Source organism: Silurus aristotelis (assembly GCF_946808225.1).
Source record: "Silurus aristotelis genome assembly, chromosome: 17".
In the NCBI taxonomy this organism is placed as follows: domain Eukaryota; kingdom Metazoa; phylum Chordata; class Actinopteri; order Siluriformes; family Siluridae; genus Silurus; species Silurus aristotelis.
Window position 1 is genome coordinate 12,350,231 of NC_139590.1, and position 18,684 is coordinate 12,368,914.

General features: G+C 38.3%; 1 protein-coding gene across 1 annotated transcript in view; it reads right to left on the reverse strand.

Moving 5' to 3' along the window:
- Positions 1–18,684, reverse strand: part of tmem104 (transmembrane protein 104) — a 48,555-nt gene that overhangs the window by 26,010 nt on the left and 3,861 nt on the right. The window contains exons 5-8 of the mRNA XM_083565671.1: positions 18,038–18,134; positions 17,850–17,930; positions 7,811–7,910; positions 5,978–6,074 (exon numbers count right to left, since the gene is read on the reverse strand). Of these exons, the coding sequence (XP_083421797.1) occupies positions 5,978–6,074; positions 7,811–7,910; positions 17,850–17,930; positions 18,038–18,134 (375 nt within the window). The remainder of the gene's footprint in view (positions 1–5,977; positions 6,075–7,810; positions 7,911–17,849; positions 17,931–18,037; positions 18,135–18,684) is intronic.

Here is an 18,684-nt window from a genome sequence, read left to right on the forward strand (position 1 = left end):
CCACAGCTCAGTCAGCATCACTACATCGGCATGTATGAGTGAGTCAGTAAGCGTCTCGCTGTGGCCTGGAGATCTCTCTCCTCCTGCGGGCCGCTGCACAAACCACTCCTCCTGCTGAGATAATCTCCACTAAACCATCTGCACAGTCATCCTCCAGCTGAGACTGCCGTCCCCACGCCACTGAGGCCCAGAGCACCCTCTGTGTACAGAAGCCCAGAGTAAATTGCGCCACGGGCCAAGTAACCAGTCACACACCAAAAGCAGACAAAAGGACAAGGCTAGAGTGTGTTCAGCAATCCAGCATCAAACGCACCACAAACCGAGCTACAGCTGCTTTCAGGGCCGACCAATCTGAACTCTTCTGAAAAAATAAACCGGAGTCTCAGTGCTTCGGGATTTTAAGGCCAGGCTGTCACATCAGAGCACAGAATGAACTCAGGTGTGTGTGTGTGCATGCATGAGTGTGACAACAGATGGTTGCTGAAGGGGTGGCCTCTTTTTTTTATTTCTTTTTTTTTATTTTTTTTTTTTTAAATGAGGTTCCTAGTGAGTTTTTCAATTCACTAGATATATTTGTTAAGTCTGTATTTTGTGACTAATATATAAACACATTACACACACACACACACACACACAAGCTGCAAAAATCTGAAAATCTGTAAAAGCACTAGGAAAGTTCGAGTCCTAGTCTTTTTGCAAATCAATGTAATTATATATGATCTAGTATGAAAAATAATATTACTAATTTTACAAGCAACGGGCTTCCAAGTGTTACAGGAGAAAAGCGTTCACTCTATTGAAAAGCAAAACTGTCATGTATGTGGAAGAAGGCAAATGATGCACTTCTGTCTCTTCTCACAGCATGAGCAGTGAGCCATCTAAAAGCTCACTGGCGAAGTCGAAGAACGAAGTCCCCAGTCGGTGGCTTTTGTGTGATGGGGTGAGATAGCAAATGCATTAGAACTGGAAAATGACCAAATTGGGAGAAAATGGGGTTTAAAACAACCGCCCTTGTGATCTCAGAACAAGTTCTTATCTGTCTACGAAGAAGTTCTATTCGATCAATGTGGTGGTAAAATGTTCTAATAATCTAAATCGGCCTTTTAGCCGTCAGCATAAACAGTATTTATCCTTGAGTAAAAGTGACCTCTGTTCACAAACGCAGTTTATCTTAAAGCATGATCAATGTGAGCAAGCCTTCAGCATTCAAATACCGTCGAGACTTGGCAGCAGTTTGAGAAGCAAAGGGCAAAAATAAATAAATCTTTGGAATTAGGAACCAGAAATCAATCAACAACAGATTAAATCTCAGACCAGAGTTCTTAACAGCTTTTATGGACTGAAGATGAATAAAACAGCAGCACTGCTTCACAGTGTGAAACTGTAGAACGGATCAAAAAGCCGACCGAAATAGACAGACCGCTTCCTGCTTTTGCTTTATTATTTTCTATGATAAAACTACATGCAGCTCTTTTTTCCCTCTAAACCAAGGATCTGAGAAAGAGAAAAAAATTCTATTCTACAAAAGGCCAGTGCACTCTACAGATATATTGACCGTTCTCCTCTGTAGTTAATGACTCCATGAAGTGCCTGGGCAAAAACTCAGCAGTCAACACACAAACTCACTCAGACTGGTCAAAGCTGACAGGAAGCAGAAAGCCTCAATAACAGCAAAAGTCTTGCACCTGACAAAGCAATAGAATTTTTAAATGGTCTCACTCGAATAAATAAAAGGCCTTCACCTTCCTTTATAGCATATGTGTCAAACTCAAGGCCCACATCTGGCCCGATGTACAATTATATCTGGCCCGCGAGAATTTTATATAGATCTATTATTATTGTTATTAACGGCCTGGCGATATGAAGCGCTGATAACACAAACTACAGATCCCATAATGCAGCGCTTCAGCTGCCTTACAGAACGCTAGACTACCTGGGAAAATTCCAGCGTCAATCAAGTCGAGCTTCTGTTGATGTATTTAACCCTATTGTACAGTTATTTTGAAGCCCCTCACAGTGGCGAAGAGAAAAGTTGATTCTGAAAACAGAGCCTTTCAAAACCGATGGGATTCTGAGTTTATGTTTACTGACATTGCCGGTAAACTCGTGTGTCTTATTAGTGGAGTGAATGTGGCTGTAATTAAGGAATCGAAGACGGAACTACGAGACAAAACATCAGGAGAAGCTGAAAAACCTGAATGCAGAGCAGAAGATACAGAAAGAGGAAGAGTTAAAGAAGAATCTGACATTTCAGCAGACGTTTTTCACCAGAGCAAAATCACAAAGTGAAGCTGGTGTGAAAACAGAGGAGAAATCAGAGTCACATCAGCCGGTTATTTACTGAGGAAGAGTTTCTGAAGAGCTGCATGATGAAGCTGTGAGACGTCTTGTGTTTGAAAGGAGATATTTTTTTGGTATGTAGACAAACTGAATGTAAAAATGTAACAATAAGCCTTTCTTTTCTTCATCTCGCCGATAGTACGCTGGGATTACAGCCAGGCTACATGACATCGTAATTAGTCATGCTCCTCTTAGACTTGGCTTTCTTCGCTAAAGCCTCATTGGGACACTAACACGAAGGCTATCGGTCTCACTCTCGATCTTCTCACAAGCATAGCATACAGAGTCCAATAAAGCCGTTCAGCTACATTAAAGTCTCAAAGGCATCCGAGGCCAGAAACACTTAGCTTTTTTCCCCATATATATTTAAAGCACAACTGGTTACATATAAGACACAAGGTGAAGGGCAGAGAAGATAAAAGAAGTGCCATCTTTTAAGCAAGAGATAAAACAGGGAGTGCTGATATACACACACAAACACACACACACACAGGAAGACAAACACATTAAACTTCTCCACATAGAAAACTTTACCACAAGTACAACTTTATAAAAATCGGTGTACGTGGAGCATCTGCAAGACCCTTGTAGTACCGCATGTCCCCAGTGTAAGTGCGTTACTAGAGATATGGTAAGATCCTACGACGAGCACATTAGTACAAACCTTGTAGTCGAGCTATTTTTCAAGCTATTCTGATCAGAATTCATTAACAATGTGGGGTACTATTAATAAGAAAATAAATCTAATTTGCTCACAAGCATCATTTCATGCACTCTGATAAATAACCTTATTTTCATGCTGAATCTCTGAAATCATATTTAAGAACATTTATAAAAATAAAAAAAAATTTAAATAATGATGCAAAAGTAAACTCAGCATATCTGTAGTAATCACATGGCCTCTTCACTAAGCAGCACCATCCTAACCTATGGATATTTTATTATTATTGTTTATTTCTTGCCCACAGAAAGGAGAACAAAAACATGCCTCTCCCAGTGCCACTTTTCTAATTAGCTTCATTTTCCCGCATCCTATTAACTGTACTAGTGAAACTGAACATGCATTATGCAAACACACACACACACACACACTAATTGAGGAACACATCATGCAGGACACGTCCGGATGAGCAATAAACGCTTTCTCCTGATAAAGCTGTGAACAAAGCAGGCAGGGTATCTATTTACTAAGGCCGAGCTTCTGCCCTGTGACTACAAATTAGTCAATGAAAAGATACTGAGTGGAGCACAACAATACAAACAGTGAGCACACACATGACCCTAGCTAGCACAAAAACATAAGGAGTGTCCACAACGGTACAAGACATCGATGTAACACTTTAAAGAGCAGAGGTGACGAACAGCTCTCTAAGGATCATATTTATCTCTAATCTAGCACATTCAAATTCAAAGAAAATGTTAAAAACTCAGTTTAAACCAGAGTTGTGATCACAGCCTTCCTCAGAGGACAAGGATACATTGATGGCTTATGAGTTTTGTCTCCTGTCTCTGTTACACAGCCATTCTATCCAACCAAAACTAATCAAATTTTTTAAGAAATAAAACACTTTGCAATGGGCTGTAATAAAAAAATTAATTAACAGCATGGTGATGTGACACAATAATCGCCTGAAAGTGATTATTTTCCTGAAACATTTTCCAATGGGCTAATGATTACTATTTTGTATTAATTAAACAATGGTGCAATGTTATGGAACATTCATAAGAAATGTAATCAGTTATTCCAGAACAGCTTATTAAGTTAACAAGATGAAAAACGTAGTTTGTTAGGTTTAAAAAAAAAAAAAAAAAGCCATGCAATGCCTATTCAAAAGACTTTGAATCAGAAAACTCTTTACCTCTGACATCATTTGGACAAAGTTTTGTCTACACCTGACCAGAAGAGTTGCTCTTTAAATATCCCATTTCACAATTACTTGCCATTTGCCATTATAATAATCTAGACTCTTCTGGGAGGATTTTCCATTAGATATTGTGAGAGATTTGTGCTCGTGCCATGAGAGCGTTAATCAAGTCAGGTACTGATGTAGGGTGAGGAGGCTGGGGGTGCAGTCAGAGATCCATTTTATCCCAAAGGTGTTCAACAGGGTTGATATCAGAGATCATATAGCACCACTCAAGATCTTATACTTTAACACATGGAAACCATATCTTCTTGGAGCTTGTGTTCATGCACATGATGCTGGAACAGGTTTGGGGGCTCCTGGTTTAAGCGAAGAAAAAAATGTAATGCCAGCACATCCAAAGACATTCTATACAATTGTGTGCCTCTGACTTTGTGGCAACAGTTTGTCGAAATAAAAAACAACAAAAACAAAAAAACACAGTACAGGAGAAGTCAGGTGTCCCAATACTTTTGTCCATATAGTGTATAAACCATACTCGATAAGTAGTGTTATAAAAAAAAAAAAAAAAAGAAAAAAGAACTGACCAATCAGCTTTGAGAATTCAGCAACATTGTGGCAAAAACAAATCCTGGAAAGTAAGCAGCAGAGATGGACACCACATTACTCCTAGTGGACTACAAAAAAAACCCTTACAAACGAGAGATATAGTGTCCAATTAATATTAAGAAATGATTAAATATTAGAAGTTATTTCCCACACCCTGCAGAGATGGCCATTGGTATGCTAATTCCCCCTGCCAGGTCATTTTTAATCATTAGCTAAATGGCTTATTAACTGTATGGAACATTATGATAGACTAAGACCAATGCATGTCACTTTGCTGAAGGAACTTGGTAGACCGAATAAAAGCTAACTGGCAAAAGATAAAGCACATATGCAAGTAGAGCACAGGACTGGAAAGTGCCTTCACCAGATCACTGTCAATCATTAGAAAAACAACAACAACAACAAAACATTATATATTAAATTCTGAATTCTTTTAAGAGAGCAATCTGATCAGGGAGATAGACAAAGTGAACAGCTCCTGATTCCTAAACAAACAATGCTTCACCTTTCATCGGAAGACAATGACTTATTGAAGTGTCCAAGAGGAAAAGAACTTTAATAAGCCCAAAATAATAAAGAAAAGGTAAAGGGGTTCACGACCATATCAGCAGTAGCTCGGAGCATCCACAGAGGAAAACGGTTATTGCTAATAAACAATACCATCATATAGTGTAACCTCCATGTACGTTGCCGTCCTCTGTTTTATGTGAAAAACACACTGTATAGTGCACACAGTGTAAACAAATCTCCACGAGATTAAAATCACCATAATAACTAGCTGATAACATGCCGAGATAGAAATAAAAAACACTGATATCTTGAAAGCTCACACACCCCCATTTGTCCTTTTTCCAAGGAAAAGAGTGAGAGAGGTTCATCATTCATGACTGTTGGCTGAGAGACTTAAATCGAAGTGGGAAATGACAGGTTTTTTTTCCTGCTGCATTTCCATGCTCAATTCAAGGGCATACATATCTTTACAATGTAGGGAGTGAGGTGTCTCTGGAGATTACATGGGGCTGTCTGTCTATCTGCTTCAATCTGTCTCGCACTTACTATCTCGACTCGACTTGCTCTGTGTGCGCATGTGAGACTAACATAGAAAAGCCGATACAGAAAAGAGAGGTGATACAGTGATGCGATGATGGGACTTCGGTACTCACGAGAAAGACTCTGTAGGCGTCTATCCGTCTCACTGGCCCCCAGCAGACATCTGTGTCGTTGTATTTTATACTCCCAGTGCTGCAGGAATGATTGCCGCTGTAAGACACAAAACTAAAATGTTAATGCCAATCATATTAGTGAGCATACAAAAAGTGCTTTGCCAATCAAATGTCAATAAAACTGCTGCACTTGCAAGCAAAAGATGGCAAGATTTCAATCTCTGCCATTACTCAGGTGAGACTTACCAGGAATTTATGGGAATTAATTATAAATGTATTGGGGAAAATGTATACAAACTGTATCATATACAAACATATATATAAACCTTTTATTTGGTCATAAGCTGACACGCATGCAAAATAATACACATTTTTAAAAATTGACATTTTGACTAATTTAATTGTTAGTATAATTTTGTTGCACAATAGCTTCCACACAGCACAGCTTAAATGTTTGTAATATGAATGTAATGTACGTAAACACTCGCCAAGATGGATATTACTGACATTCTTTTTTGTTCTGGATTCAAGAAATGATCTGTTTTATGTTAAGAAGGAATGTACAGTACATGTTGGGGGTGTGGCCTCAGTAGCCATGCAGTAAGTGTGATGTGTGCATATGATTGATGAATGTGCAGAATAGAAATTCAACAAAACTGGTTGTTTTTAAAAGCAAGATTATCCTGCACGATTGTTCTTTCGAGTACAAGTTCAAGCTCCCTGGTATATTCCTGTTAATTCACGTATTTTCCAGTTTTTCCAACTAAAAGATTTCAGTCTTGAAAATTCCCCAAATTTTACAACCCTACTCAGGACAAGCGTGAGTGAGAGGATGAAATGATCTTATTCCACTATGTCTGCTCTAAATCCAGCTTTAATCTCGCTATTTTACACCACTTTCTGAAGTTTATTTGTTTTATGGGGAAACAGGAAATGAATGAATGCAAACAATTACTTTCAGTCTGATTCAATGGTCATTTTTGTACTCATAACTCCACCACTATCTGATACCATGTGACATAAGCATGGTGTATGTGACCATGCTAACAGCAACAACATCGTAGCATAGACAGCAGCCTGGGCACATTTGTTACGATTATTACTCGAAGCAAAACGGACCGCAAGGAGAGCTCCTGTAACAGAGACTCTAAGGAGCGCCAACCTGAGCATGACGAGCCGTATCAGTAAATCACGGTTATTAAAAAAAAAAAAGCAAAAAAAAAAAAAAAGTACTACTGTGTGCAAGAGCACTTCTGAAATGCGAGCACTGACACTCACTTTACTGCATTGCACATTATTACAGAATTTGAAGACCGTAAAACATTAAGCTTTAAACTCCATATGGGGTTTTCATTGAATACATCAACAAGCATAAACAGAGCTCAATCATAATGTCCCCATTACACCGTGACTGCCTAATTCAAAGTTTGCTGCTCACTTTGGTATGAGAATTGCCCACAACAAGCACATCTCTGCATTACAACATTATATTTTATGTGCCAATAATCAGTGCTTTTCCCAGTTTAGCCTCTCTCTACTCACCACCTTCAATTTTGCCTTTCTTCTCCCTGCAGTTGAGGGTCAGGTTGGAGCAAGGGTAATGGTGACATCTTAATAAGACAGAGAAGTGGAAAAGTGGCACCTTAGGCTAGGTCCATTAGAGAATTTTATTTATAGGACTTCGGGGCTATGGGTTTCTGTGCAGTAAAAGAAGATGTCTGGGAGCCAAACAATAAAAGGTCAAGTGTGAAAGCCACAGGAGGTAGTGGTATACGCTGTGGTATACGAGGCAGTGGTGTTTGGTGGGGAGCGTAAAAAATTGGTTGAACTCACCAGGCCACTTCCATTAAAGACACGGGCACAGCAGCCGCATAGATGGCCAAGTCTCCGTACAGGTACACAATTAAGCAGATGTAGAACATATTGACGCCAACTGTATAAGAAGAAATATAAAACAGAAGGTTAATCTACAGGTTAAAAACATTCTCAGCAAGGCAATAAATTAACACGATTACTGTGTTTCGTGTTATTACAGATCCCAAACCCGGATAAATGGGAAGGGGTGCGTTAGGAAGGGCATCCAGTGTAAAAACATGTGCCAAATCAAACATGCAGGTGGTCCGCTGTCAGGACCCCTAATGGGAGAAGCCAAGAAAGAAAGTTTCTCTTTTCACTAAAAGCGCATTGAGATTATATTAGATAAAGTCTGAATAAAGCATTTTAGGCTAGACTTTTGTGTAGACAAAAGTATTGCCAAGAGCATGTATTGTTCTGTGTATCAAATATATCTCACAACACCACTCACTCACCCAACTGAACTTAACCTTTTGCATTGCCAGCATACATCATCCCCTCTTTGACCTTCTGTGTCCTACAACTAATGCCAAAATGCATACAATTTATTTAAAAAAAAAAAAAAAAAAACATTCTGAGATTTCTTCCAAACTGGTGCAATAGTTTTTTTACCATTGGGAATATCAAATCACCCTAATTAAGAAAGTAATGACTGTGATAAACTCTCCTTTGCTCTTTTTTGCCTTGTGCCTGACAGGACCTCGCCGCTGCCATCCATCCATCCCTCCCTCCCTCCCTCACATTGTACATGCCAAACCAAGACACTGAAAGCTGCTTAGATGAAGACAAACTCTCTATCGTTCATCCATCAACTACTCGAGCTCGCGAGGATCTCAAACAGCACTGCTGGCCCCATCATCTCATTCATTACTGGCAGGCAAATTAGAGCGAACACTTCATTAACGCTAAATGAAAAAGCTAACATTATACCCTTTTTACAGGTTTGATAGATGCAGCTTTTACCAGAGGAAAAAAGGGCAATGCTGCCACAGTTTCACACCAATCACTGAAGATGAGGGAGGAGGGAAAATGAATTTGAACGTGCCAAGTCACACACTGCTTTCTAATCCATATTAATTACATACCTGTTGAATGCGCATTTAAGCATTTCGAATATGTTTATTAAAGCATTTCTGAAAATAAAATCGAAACAAGGCTGAATATTTCAAGATTTTTCTTCTTTTAGCCGAACAAAAAGGGTTTAAGAGCCAAAAAGAAATGCTGCTGAAACAATTGTTTTAAGCTGTTTAAAGACAATTCGTTTTTTTACAGCTCTCTCCGTGTCACCCTGGATTACGGTGAGATACTAAAAAGGAGGCAGCAAGTAAAGACTTTATTCAAGAAACTGCGCTCAGGGCTTGAACATTAAATCGTTACAAGCGTGAATTCCTCGACTGTCTTTAGTGGGAAAAGATGTTGCTCGACATTTTATAGCCGCTGTTTCAAGGGGTCAAATATGCAAGGGGTGCTACAAAGGAATGCACAAGAAGCAGGTTAACTAGACATTACAAACACGGGACTCATGAACAACTACGAACCATAATATATAGATATATATATATATATAGAGGTAAACCGCGAGTTAAGATGGTTCGACTTACTTACCGTAATTTCCAAACTATAAAGCGCACCCTTATATAAGCCTCATCCACTGAATTTTTAAAATATTTTTATTTTTTACATAAATAAGCCACACCTGTGTATAAGCCGCAGGTGTCTACACTGAAACTAATGAACTTTACAGAGGCTTTACCGAAAGACAGTGTCTGTTACACGGTGTAACGGGTGAAATATGTTGTGGCTCCTTTAAGAGCAGAGCGCCATTTTGGGACCAGCACGTCACTTCCGGTATTACTGCATGTGTGTGCGTGTGAGACTGAGGATTATGTCCTTATTATTTTCTGATGCTCATTTCCAGGTTTCTTTGACTAACCCATAACGCTGTTGCCAAGAAAAATAAAAAAGCACGAGTTTTGGAAACCTGTCTGTGCTTAAAGGATTTCTGTTGCAACTGGAGTTTTAGTGAGCTCTCCCTTCACCCAGCGCAAACGGCTTGCATCTAAACAGTAGCCTACCAAGAAAGTCATTGTTTACTGTCTTCCTCCTTCATTTCACAGTTACGGTGGTACCTTGACCTACGAGTGCATTAATGTACGAGTTTTTCCGAGGTACGAGCGGTCACTCGGTCGATTTTTTGCTTTGTTACGCAAGCAAAAAATTTAGGTACGAGCTCGAGACGCCGCTGCTAGATGGCGAAGCGAAGCCAGAAAGCGAAGATTGTGACGAAAATTAAGATAAGCAAAGAAGAAAAAGTAAAAATTTTAAAGTTTAGGGATACGTAGTGTACAGGAGTGATAGTAAAAAACGAGTTTTCTCTCCACCTCTGCTTATTGCCTCTACCCCCCCTCCACCCACACACACACACACACACACACACACACACACCAGCATTTTCATTAGCTCAAGTCGTCTCATCTCCAAGGAAAATACACTGAATAAAACCTTATTATATCTTTACATTCTCTTTCTATTATGTTTTTATACAAGATTTGTTATTTAGAAATGTATTTTCCAATTTAATAACATGAAACATAAAAACGGGGTGTCATTTTGAGGGTTAGAACGGATTAATGCTATTTTAAGTATTTTCAATATGAAAAACTGATTTGATGTGCGAGCAAATTGAGATACGAGCTCGTCCACGGAACGAATTAAACTCATAGGTCAAGGTACCACTGTATTTCTCTGGGCAGTTTATCTTTTGGCATCGTCGTGCGCCACCAGTGGAAGGTTTTTCTCCCGATGCCGTGCAGCTCAGAGCACAGGTAATGTGCGTTTTTTTCGTTTCTGTTCAGAAATTTCATTGGTCTAATGTTATGGGGTTTAGTTTTTTGGCTTGAAGTTTGTGAAACCGGGAAAAACCCAGGAAAAATCCATATAATAGCCGCTTCGTTGTTTAAGCCACGGGGTTCAAAACGTGGGAAAAAAGTAGCGGCTTATAGTCCGAAAAATACGGTAGATAAATTAACAAAGAGTTTACGGATAAGCGGGAGAAAATGGATGGATGGATGGAAATTAACAAAGAGGAAAAGGAAGAAAATGTAATCCCTACTTATCTGCAGATTAGTAAAATCTGGAAAAATTTATTAATATTTGCTTACAATTCATTTATTTAGGAGTCAATTTCCAAATATGCAGACAAATGTTTAGCATTTTGCATGAGAAGACAATATTTGGCATAACAGCTTTTTCCAATCAAGAGGAAGTCATAATTTGAGCATTACGGTCTCTTCACCCACCACCCACTCACACATATATACATCTTCTTAAAAAGCTTTGGTCAACTATGATGCAGTACACATGATAGCTGAAACAGACAGGGTTATAGGCTTTGCTCACTGGCTCAGCAGGAGCAACCTGGTGGCTAGGGCTTAAACCCTTCACCTTCTGATTGAGCCACTGCTAAGCCTAATACAGAACCTTTCCTCTTTCTGTCTCTTTCACTAAAACTCACAGATCCTTCTCGAAGATAAAATCTCACAGGAAGGTCCGTCTTAAAACCTGTTAGGATGGGGATGAGATTTACAAGGCGAAAATTAAATAATTTCTTAATTTGTTAAAAAAAAAATAAAAATCTCCATCTGTATTTGCCAACAGATTTTTCATGGCTCTAAAGAAATATCTGACCCTGAATTACCAATGAGGGGTGTTTCATTTTAGTCTGGAAACCTTGTGTGTGCACTGTATTGACAATATTATTATGTAAAACGATAATTGTCTAATTCTATGTATTAAATGATTATCCAAAATATCTGTGACTCAAACATCCAGGTGCCATTTTAGAGCTCACTCAATGCAATCATTTAATTGGAGTTTTATTATTCATTTATATATTTTACTGCCTCTCCTGAAAACAACTATTCCCATCTGGAGAGGATTTTCTCCTCTTTTGCTCTTCATTCTGCAAATGTGCAGTCAAGGAAAAGTAGCAAGAAAAAGGCTTGAACACATGTCTGTGTAAAGATGATCTCCTTTCTTTAATGTAAGGTAGACAGAAATCAAAGCCTGTAGGCCTACAGAATCACATCATTAACTCCTACAGGCTGAGGGCGTTTAGGATCAAGTGACCATCTGATTGTCTTTCTGTGATCAACCCCCGTATCACCAGGGGCTCCTACGCGGTTCAGCAGTTTTTGCCTGTGCTTAAATAAAAGGTCCATTAATTCACTGGGACTCTAAGCACTGTTCCTCTCACAATAAAGTTGCACACGCCACAATATTTACAGCGGACAACTTTTCTCTGAGGTGAAAAACTATGCAACGTTGCGTTTGAAATTAAGACTTAAATTGCACATATTTTAACTACAGTCTCTACCTAGAGGGTTGGATTTTCTGCTGCAGCTACAATAGAGACCAGTCTCGAGAACGTCTTTTTGAAAACTGAATGAGTGCTGGCATGATTTCAGACATAAAACATGAGACAGGCAATAAATACTTCATGCTACCTTCCTCAATCTTCCTTGCAGAAGGCTATGTGCTCTTCCAGGTCATTAATGGTTAAAGAAGTTGAAACTGGCTCTACTGAGAAAGGTTTTATGCTTGGGCACCTTGGCGTGGGGTAAGGTTAGAGCGCAGGGCGCTATTTCAACACTTCAGACTTTAATAGAATAATGGAGACAAGTGGTAAAGCAAAAGACTGGCGTTCTGAGAAAGTTCGGCTCTCCTGCTAATAGTGCAAAGGCGTGTATGCGTGAGAATATGCGTCAGCGTACACAAGTGTGAAACAACTGCACCACCTAGTGGATAATGGAGAAAACAGCAAGATCTTGATGGCAAGGTATCGCAAATTTCAAATAATTTTTTTTTTTTTTTTTTTTTTTTACGGAAGATGCCAAAAGCAATGCTGGTGAGATATTACATAGTCGCTCAAGAGTGCAGAGTCAGCTGTTGGCTAACAGGACCATCATAATAAAGTAAAAGGAAGCCAGTGTTCTGAATCGACTGCTTAAAAAAAAAAAAAAAAAAAGATTATATATATATATATATATATATATATATATATATATATATATATATATATATATATATATATATATATATATACACACAGCTGCAAAACGAGCTGGACCTTAAAGGTGAAGGTCATTCTCCTTCTAATTAACATTTCCATTATCCCAGCTTTCAGTCTTAACCTGCATCATTCCCACAGCATAGCAGATCAAAGATTAAACAAGGCACCAATGGCATGCGAGTAAGTAATTACAACCAAAGGCAATTTAACCCTCTTTAATTGCACCCCATTAGCAGCGGAGAGTTCTTCTCAGCATAACTGAAATAAAGAGGAAAACAGAGCTTATACATGAACTTTAGGACCTACAGTGATTTAAATTTGAAGTGTAACACTTTGAATAGATGCTTTAAATGCTATTCTACATCCTAAGCTGCTTAACACAACACTTAAAAATTAGAGCACTCGAAATAAAATAGTGACTGACGAATTACAGATTTTGGTCAATACAAAATAAATGGCTGATAATATGCATTGGTGCCATTTCAATGGTCAATTGTAAATACTAATTCAAAACTATTTCTTTTGTATCTACTTTTGTTTATTTTTTTTCTACTGATCTTGTTTTCGAGACCATGGCAATCAAAATTTATATTAAAAAGACAAAAATGTAGGTAGGCAACAAAAACATTTGCTTAAAACATCACTAAATGCTGTAATAATTAACTACATAAAAAAGGTCACTTAAATTGATAACATGCTGCAAAGTATAAACGCTTTCAAAAATAAGTCTTAATTAATTATTATTTATTTTTTTTTTTTTTACATTTAACAACTTTAAATAAACTCCCTTTCGGCTTCTCCCGTTAGAGGTCGCCACAGCGGATCATCCGCATGTTTGATTTAGCATGTTTTTACGCTGGATGCCCTTCCTAACGCAACCGTCCCTATTTATCCGGCCTTGGGACTGGCACTGAGAGTGCACTAAGGCTTGTACAACCCTAATGGCTGGGGTTGGTTCCCTGACTGGGGATCGAACCCGGGCCACAGCGGTGAGTGCGCCGCATCCTAACCACTAGACCACCAGGGAACCTATATTTATTAACTTTAAATAAGGAAAGAAAATGGAAAAAAAAAAAAGAAATCTAAATTAAATCAACACCCTCTGCCTGCAAAACAAATTCTTGTAGGTACACTTTTTTTTCCTCTCCATTTTTTGAAGAAACTCAGCATGTAGGTTGTTCCAAACATCTTGGAGAACTAACCACAGATGATCTGTGGATGTACGCTGCCTCAGATTCTCTTCATGTAATCGCAGACAGACTCGATGACAGATTAGGACTCTGTGGGGCCAATATGATTACTTCCTGTTGTTGTTCCCTACACTAAAGATACTTCTTAATGACATTGGCTGTATGTTTAGGGTCGGTGTCCTACTGCTAAATATATTTGGACACCTCGCCGATTCTATCGCATGATGGATAAGTATTGGTCTGTATTTCTCAGAAGACAGGAAACCTCCACAGTGCTTCACTGTTGCCTGCAGTCACTCATTTCTTACTGCTCTCCATTAAGTTTTCTTGGCTGGCCACTTCATCTACAGTCCTCAACATTGCTCGTTTCTTTGTGCGGTTTTAAAAATATAGCTTGAAGAGCACATCATGAAACTCCAGTCTGCTTTGAAATCTTTTTTTTTTGGACTTCACTTAAATGCTTCTTACTTATACAATAATAAGATGAACAGAGCCACCAGAGGGAATGCATTAAAAGATGAAATGTCATATTATGCCACGCTTGAACATGACAAGTGTGAGAACTTCGGTTTCGCTTCCAGTTTCTCTCTATCATCTGTCCGTCTTTCTTTCTCTCTAGCTCTTCACTCTTTGTTTATCTGTCCGTCTGTATTACTTAGAGTGTCATAATGGCAACAAGAGTAGAATATAAAAGCAGAAGCTGAAGGAATGATACAAGCTGGGGTTTTCATGGTCACATAAATAATGCAGAATTATTTCAAATAAATAACGTGTATGAAATTCATCATTAGGACCCGTTTGGTATAATTGGTTTATCATACACCTGACTTGTAATGTGGGATTTTGTGAAAAGTGTGCAAAATTTTAAATGTACTAATTGATGCTGTTTTGAAACCATAGGGTAGTGACACCACATTCATTTTTTTCATTTTGTGTGTGTGTGTGTATAATTATATATATATATATATATATATATATATATATATATATATATATATATTTACATACACATACACATACACACACATACATACACACACACACACACACACACAATAAAAATTAGAGAACAATTTATAAACAAGTGAACAATTCTGAAATAATGTCATCTTCACTGCTCAACAGTTGAAGGAGTTTTTGTCCTGTCTATACCATGCTACCAGAACACCTTTTACACAAATTAACTAAGGCATTTAAAAAAAAAAAAAACATTATTTTGCAGAAAACACACTGATCAAAATTAGAGAACAACAATGACCGTAGCAAGGAAAAACATTACAACAAAATGTTCTGAAGGTTACAACAGTCAGCAATTAGTAGGAAGTGTACAGGCCTCTGCTCTGAATGACTTCAGCACATCTGCGGCCACAGGACAGCACTAGTCTCTCACACTGCTCTGGAGTGATTTTGGTCCACTCTTCTTCCAGGCTCCTCCACAGATCGGTGACTGTAGTGGGTTTCTTGGCCATAACTTTGTCACCAAGGATTTCCCAGAGGTTCTCTATTGGGTTGAGATCATGACTCTGGGCAGGCCATGTCATTATTTCAATGTTTTCAGTTTCAAAGGGACTGCTTTACGCGTTTTGCTGTGTGACATGGTGCGTTGTCCTGCATGAACACTGCGGGCTGATTGGGTGATGAACGCGGGAAAGGAACCATATGTTGTTGAAGAAGGTTCTGATAAACATTTGCATTCACTCTGCCATGTAGCTGTATAAGAGGCCCAACTCCTGCTGCAGAAAACATGCCCCAAACCATGACACTTCCTCCTCCACTTTTCACTGACTTCTTTACACACTTTGGGTTCAGTCTTTCTCCAGTTTGTCGCCGAACATGTTTCCCATCGGACCCAAATAAATTAAACTTGCTTTTATCACTGAAGTGAACTTTGGACCAGTTCTCCTCTGTCCACACAACATGCTTAGTCTAGCCTTTTGATTCTTTCTGATAATGAGGTTTGGTCACTGCAGAGTGGGCTTTTAGTCCAAATGCTCTTAAATGTCGAGACACTGTATGACGAGAAAGATCTTTACCCTGTTCAGCGCTGAACTGGTGAGCAATACCAGCTGCAGTGTGGAAACGATTGCCCATTGAGCCCTCCGCAGTATCCTGTCCTCTCTTGTATTTGTCTTCCGTGGACGACCAGCCTTCTAGGCGGACTTGAATGAGTTTGTGATGTTGTAAAGATTCAATATTCTTGAAATCACAGATTTGGAACGACCAACTTGTCTTGCTATGGCTGATAGGGTCATCTCTTTGGCCTTCATCTGGACAACCTGCTGCCAGAGGCTTTCATTCACTTTAGAACGGCCCACCACCTTCAGAGTCAGTGAAACTGGAAGTTAGGCTGCCAGTTAAATAGGGGTTGACAGATAATCAAGGGAATTAGCACCAGGTACCAGCTTAACACCAATAACTGGGAGGTATCTGAAAGTGTTCTCTAATTTTGATTAGTGTGTTTTCTGCAAATTAATGTTTTTTTCTTTTAAATGCCTTAGTTAATTTGTGGTAAAGGTGTTCTGGTAGCATGGTATAGACAGGACAAAAACTCCAACTGTTGAGCAGTGAAGATGACATTATTTCGGAATTGTTCAATTGTTTATAAATTGTTCTCTAATTTTGATCGCCAGTGTGTGTGTAATATATATATATATATATATATATATATATATATATATATGTTCTTATGCACTCTTTGTAAAATTGCACAGTCAGGGATTATCAGATTTGCTGCTCTACCCAGCAGCTTCACTGTGGTAATTCTACACAGGAAGAGAAGCCTATTCACTCCTATTATTGGTGAAGTAAATGAATCACGAAAACCTTTAAATATACACAATTTCATAATTGACACGATCGATTATTTGCCTTTAATGTAGTTACTGTTTTTTAAAAACCTGCGTATCTTTGGCTGCATTACAACAAAAAAAATGGTGCATCAAAATTATTTACTATTGAAACAAAATATATATATATATATATATATATATATATATATATATATATATATATATATATATATATATAAATAAACATTTAAAGTAAGACAGCATCTATATACTGTTAAACCGCTTTGACTCAAGAAAGGGTGAAGTGAAACGGAAATGAAAAATATATTTATAGACCTGGTAGGTTCAAACTGGCCACTGATGGGCTCCTGAGTATGGCCCTTAATCATCTGCTCAGCCCAATTCTATATATTAAATCATGTGCCAAAAACAACAATATAATGGATTACAAACAGTAAAGAAAAAAACCATTGGTAAGCAGAGCGCTGAATTTTATTAAGTAAAATGGTTTGGCTATAAAATGCACATTCCGAACCACAAACTGATCCGGATCTAAATCATCCTTACTTGTGGCCAAGAACAAAAGTAGTGACAGGGGGGGGGGGGACTTTTATGTTCATTCTTGCCAGCATACCATCTTAAAATCGTAAAAGCGGGGGGTTATTTATTTATTTACTCTCCTTACAGTGACGGTCAAAAATTAAACAAGGTAAAAATGTTTGGCTTTAATTTCGGATGTTTCTTAAAGAGCTAAGCCAATTTACCCATAAAATATCCCAGTCTTCTCTGGGAACATAACCCAGGACTTTTGTTGAAAACAGAATTAACATACATTACACATATTTAGGCAGAGGCTTTTATATTTTAAAAGACAATAAAGTGATAATTCCCCCAAGAGCCTCTGTACCTATAAGAAATATAAAAACCTGTTAAAGGTGGTAAAGTGGGGAAACATAAAACATTCTTACCTTTGTTAAAAAACATGGAGGCCATCTGTCCCATTTCAACTCTCTCCACAATATCAAAGTGATCCACACACCCTGTACGTTCTTGACATTGAAACAAAAAATAAACACAACAAACATCAATGCCAAAGTGCCTACACACAGAACAAAAAACAAAAAAAAAAAGGGTTACAAATAAGCCGAGTACTCACGAACAGACAGAATGGGTCGAGTCTCCACTGGATCCAACTGCCTGTTGCAGGTGACCTCATCATCTGAGTAGTCAGAAGTAGAGTCACTGCTATTTATCTGGTGAGAAGAGAAACAAAACTAAATTCTGTGATATGATGTTCCTCTTCACAAATGTTCCAAAAAAGATCCTTTTACAAACCTAGATGCCTCATCATCTATACAAAAAGTCCACGTTAGAGCCCTTTTTCTAAAATCGTCTTAATCCCAACTAATAAATCGTGATAATATGCAAAGACAGACAAAAAATATCTGTGATAATTTTGTCTCTTTTGCAAAGTTAAAGCAGAGTATAAGCTATTAAATAGAGCCAGTGTACTGCCATTACCTTCAACAAACATTACCAGCATAAATATACAGTGTTTCACAAAAGTGAGTACACCCCTCACATTTCATCAACCATTGTATTATATCTTCTCAAGGGACACGTACTATAGAAATTAAACTTGGATATATTTAGAGTAGTCAATGTGCAGCTTGTATAGCAGTACAGATTTACTGTCCTTTAAAAAATAACAAAATACAGCCGTTATTGTCAAAATAGCTGGCAACAAAAGTGAGTACACCCTAAGTGATAACAGCCGTACGTCATGTAACCGTGCAACCCCTA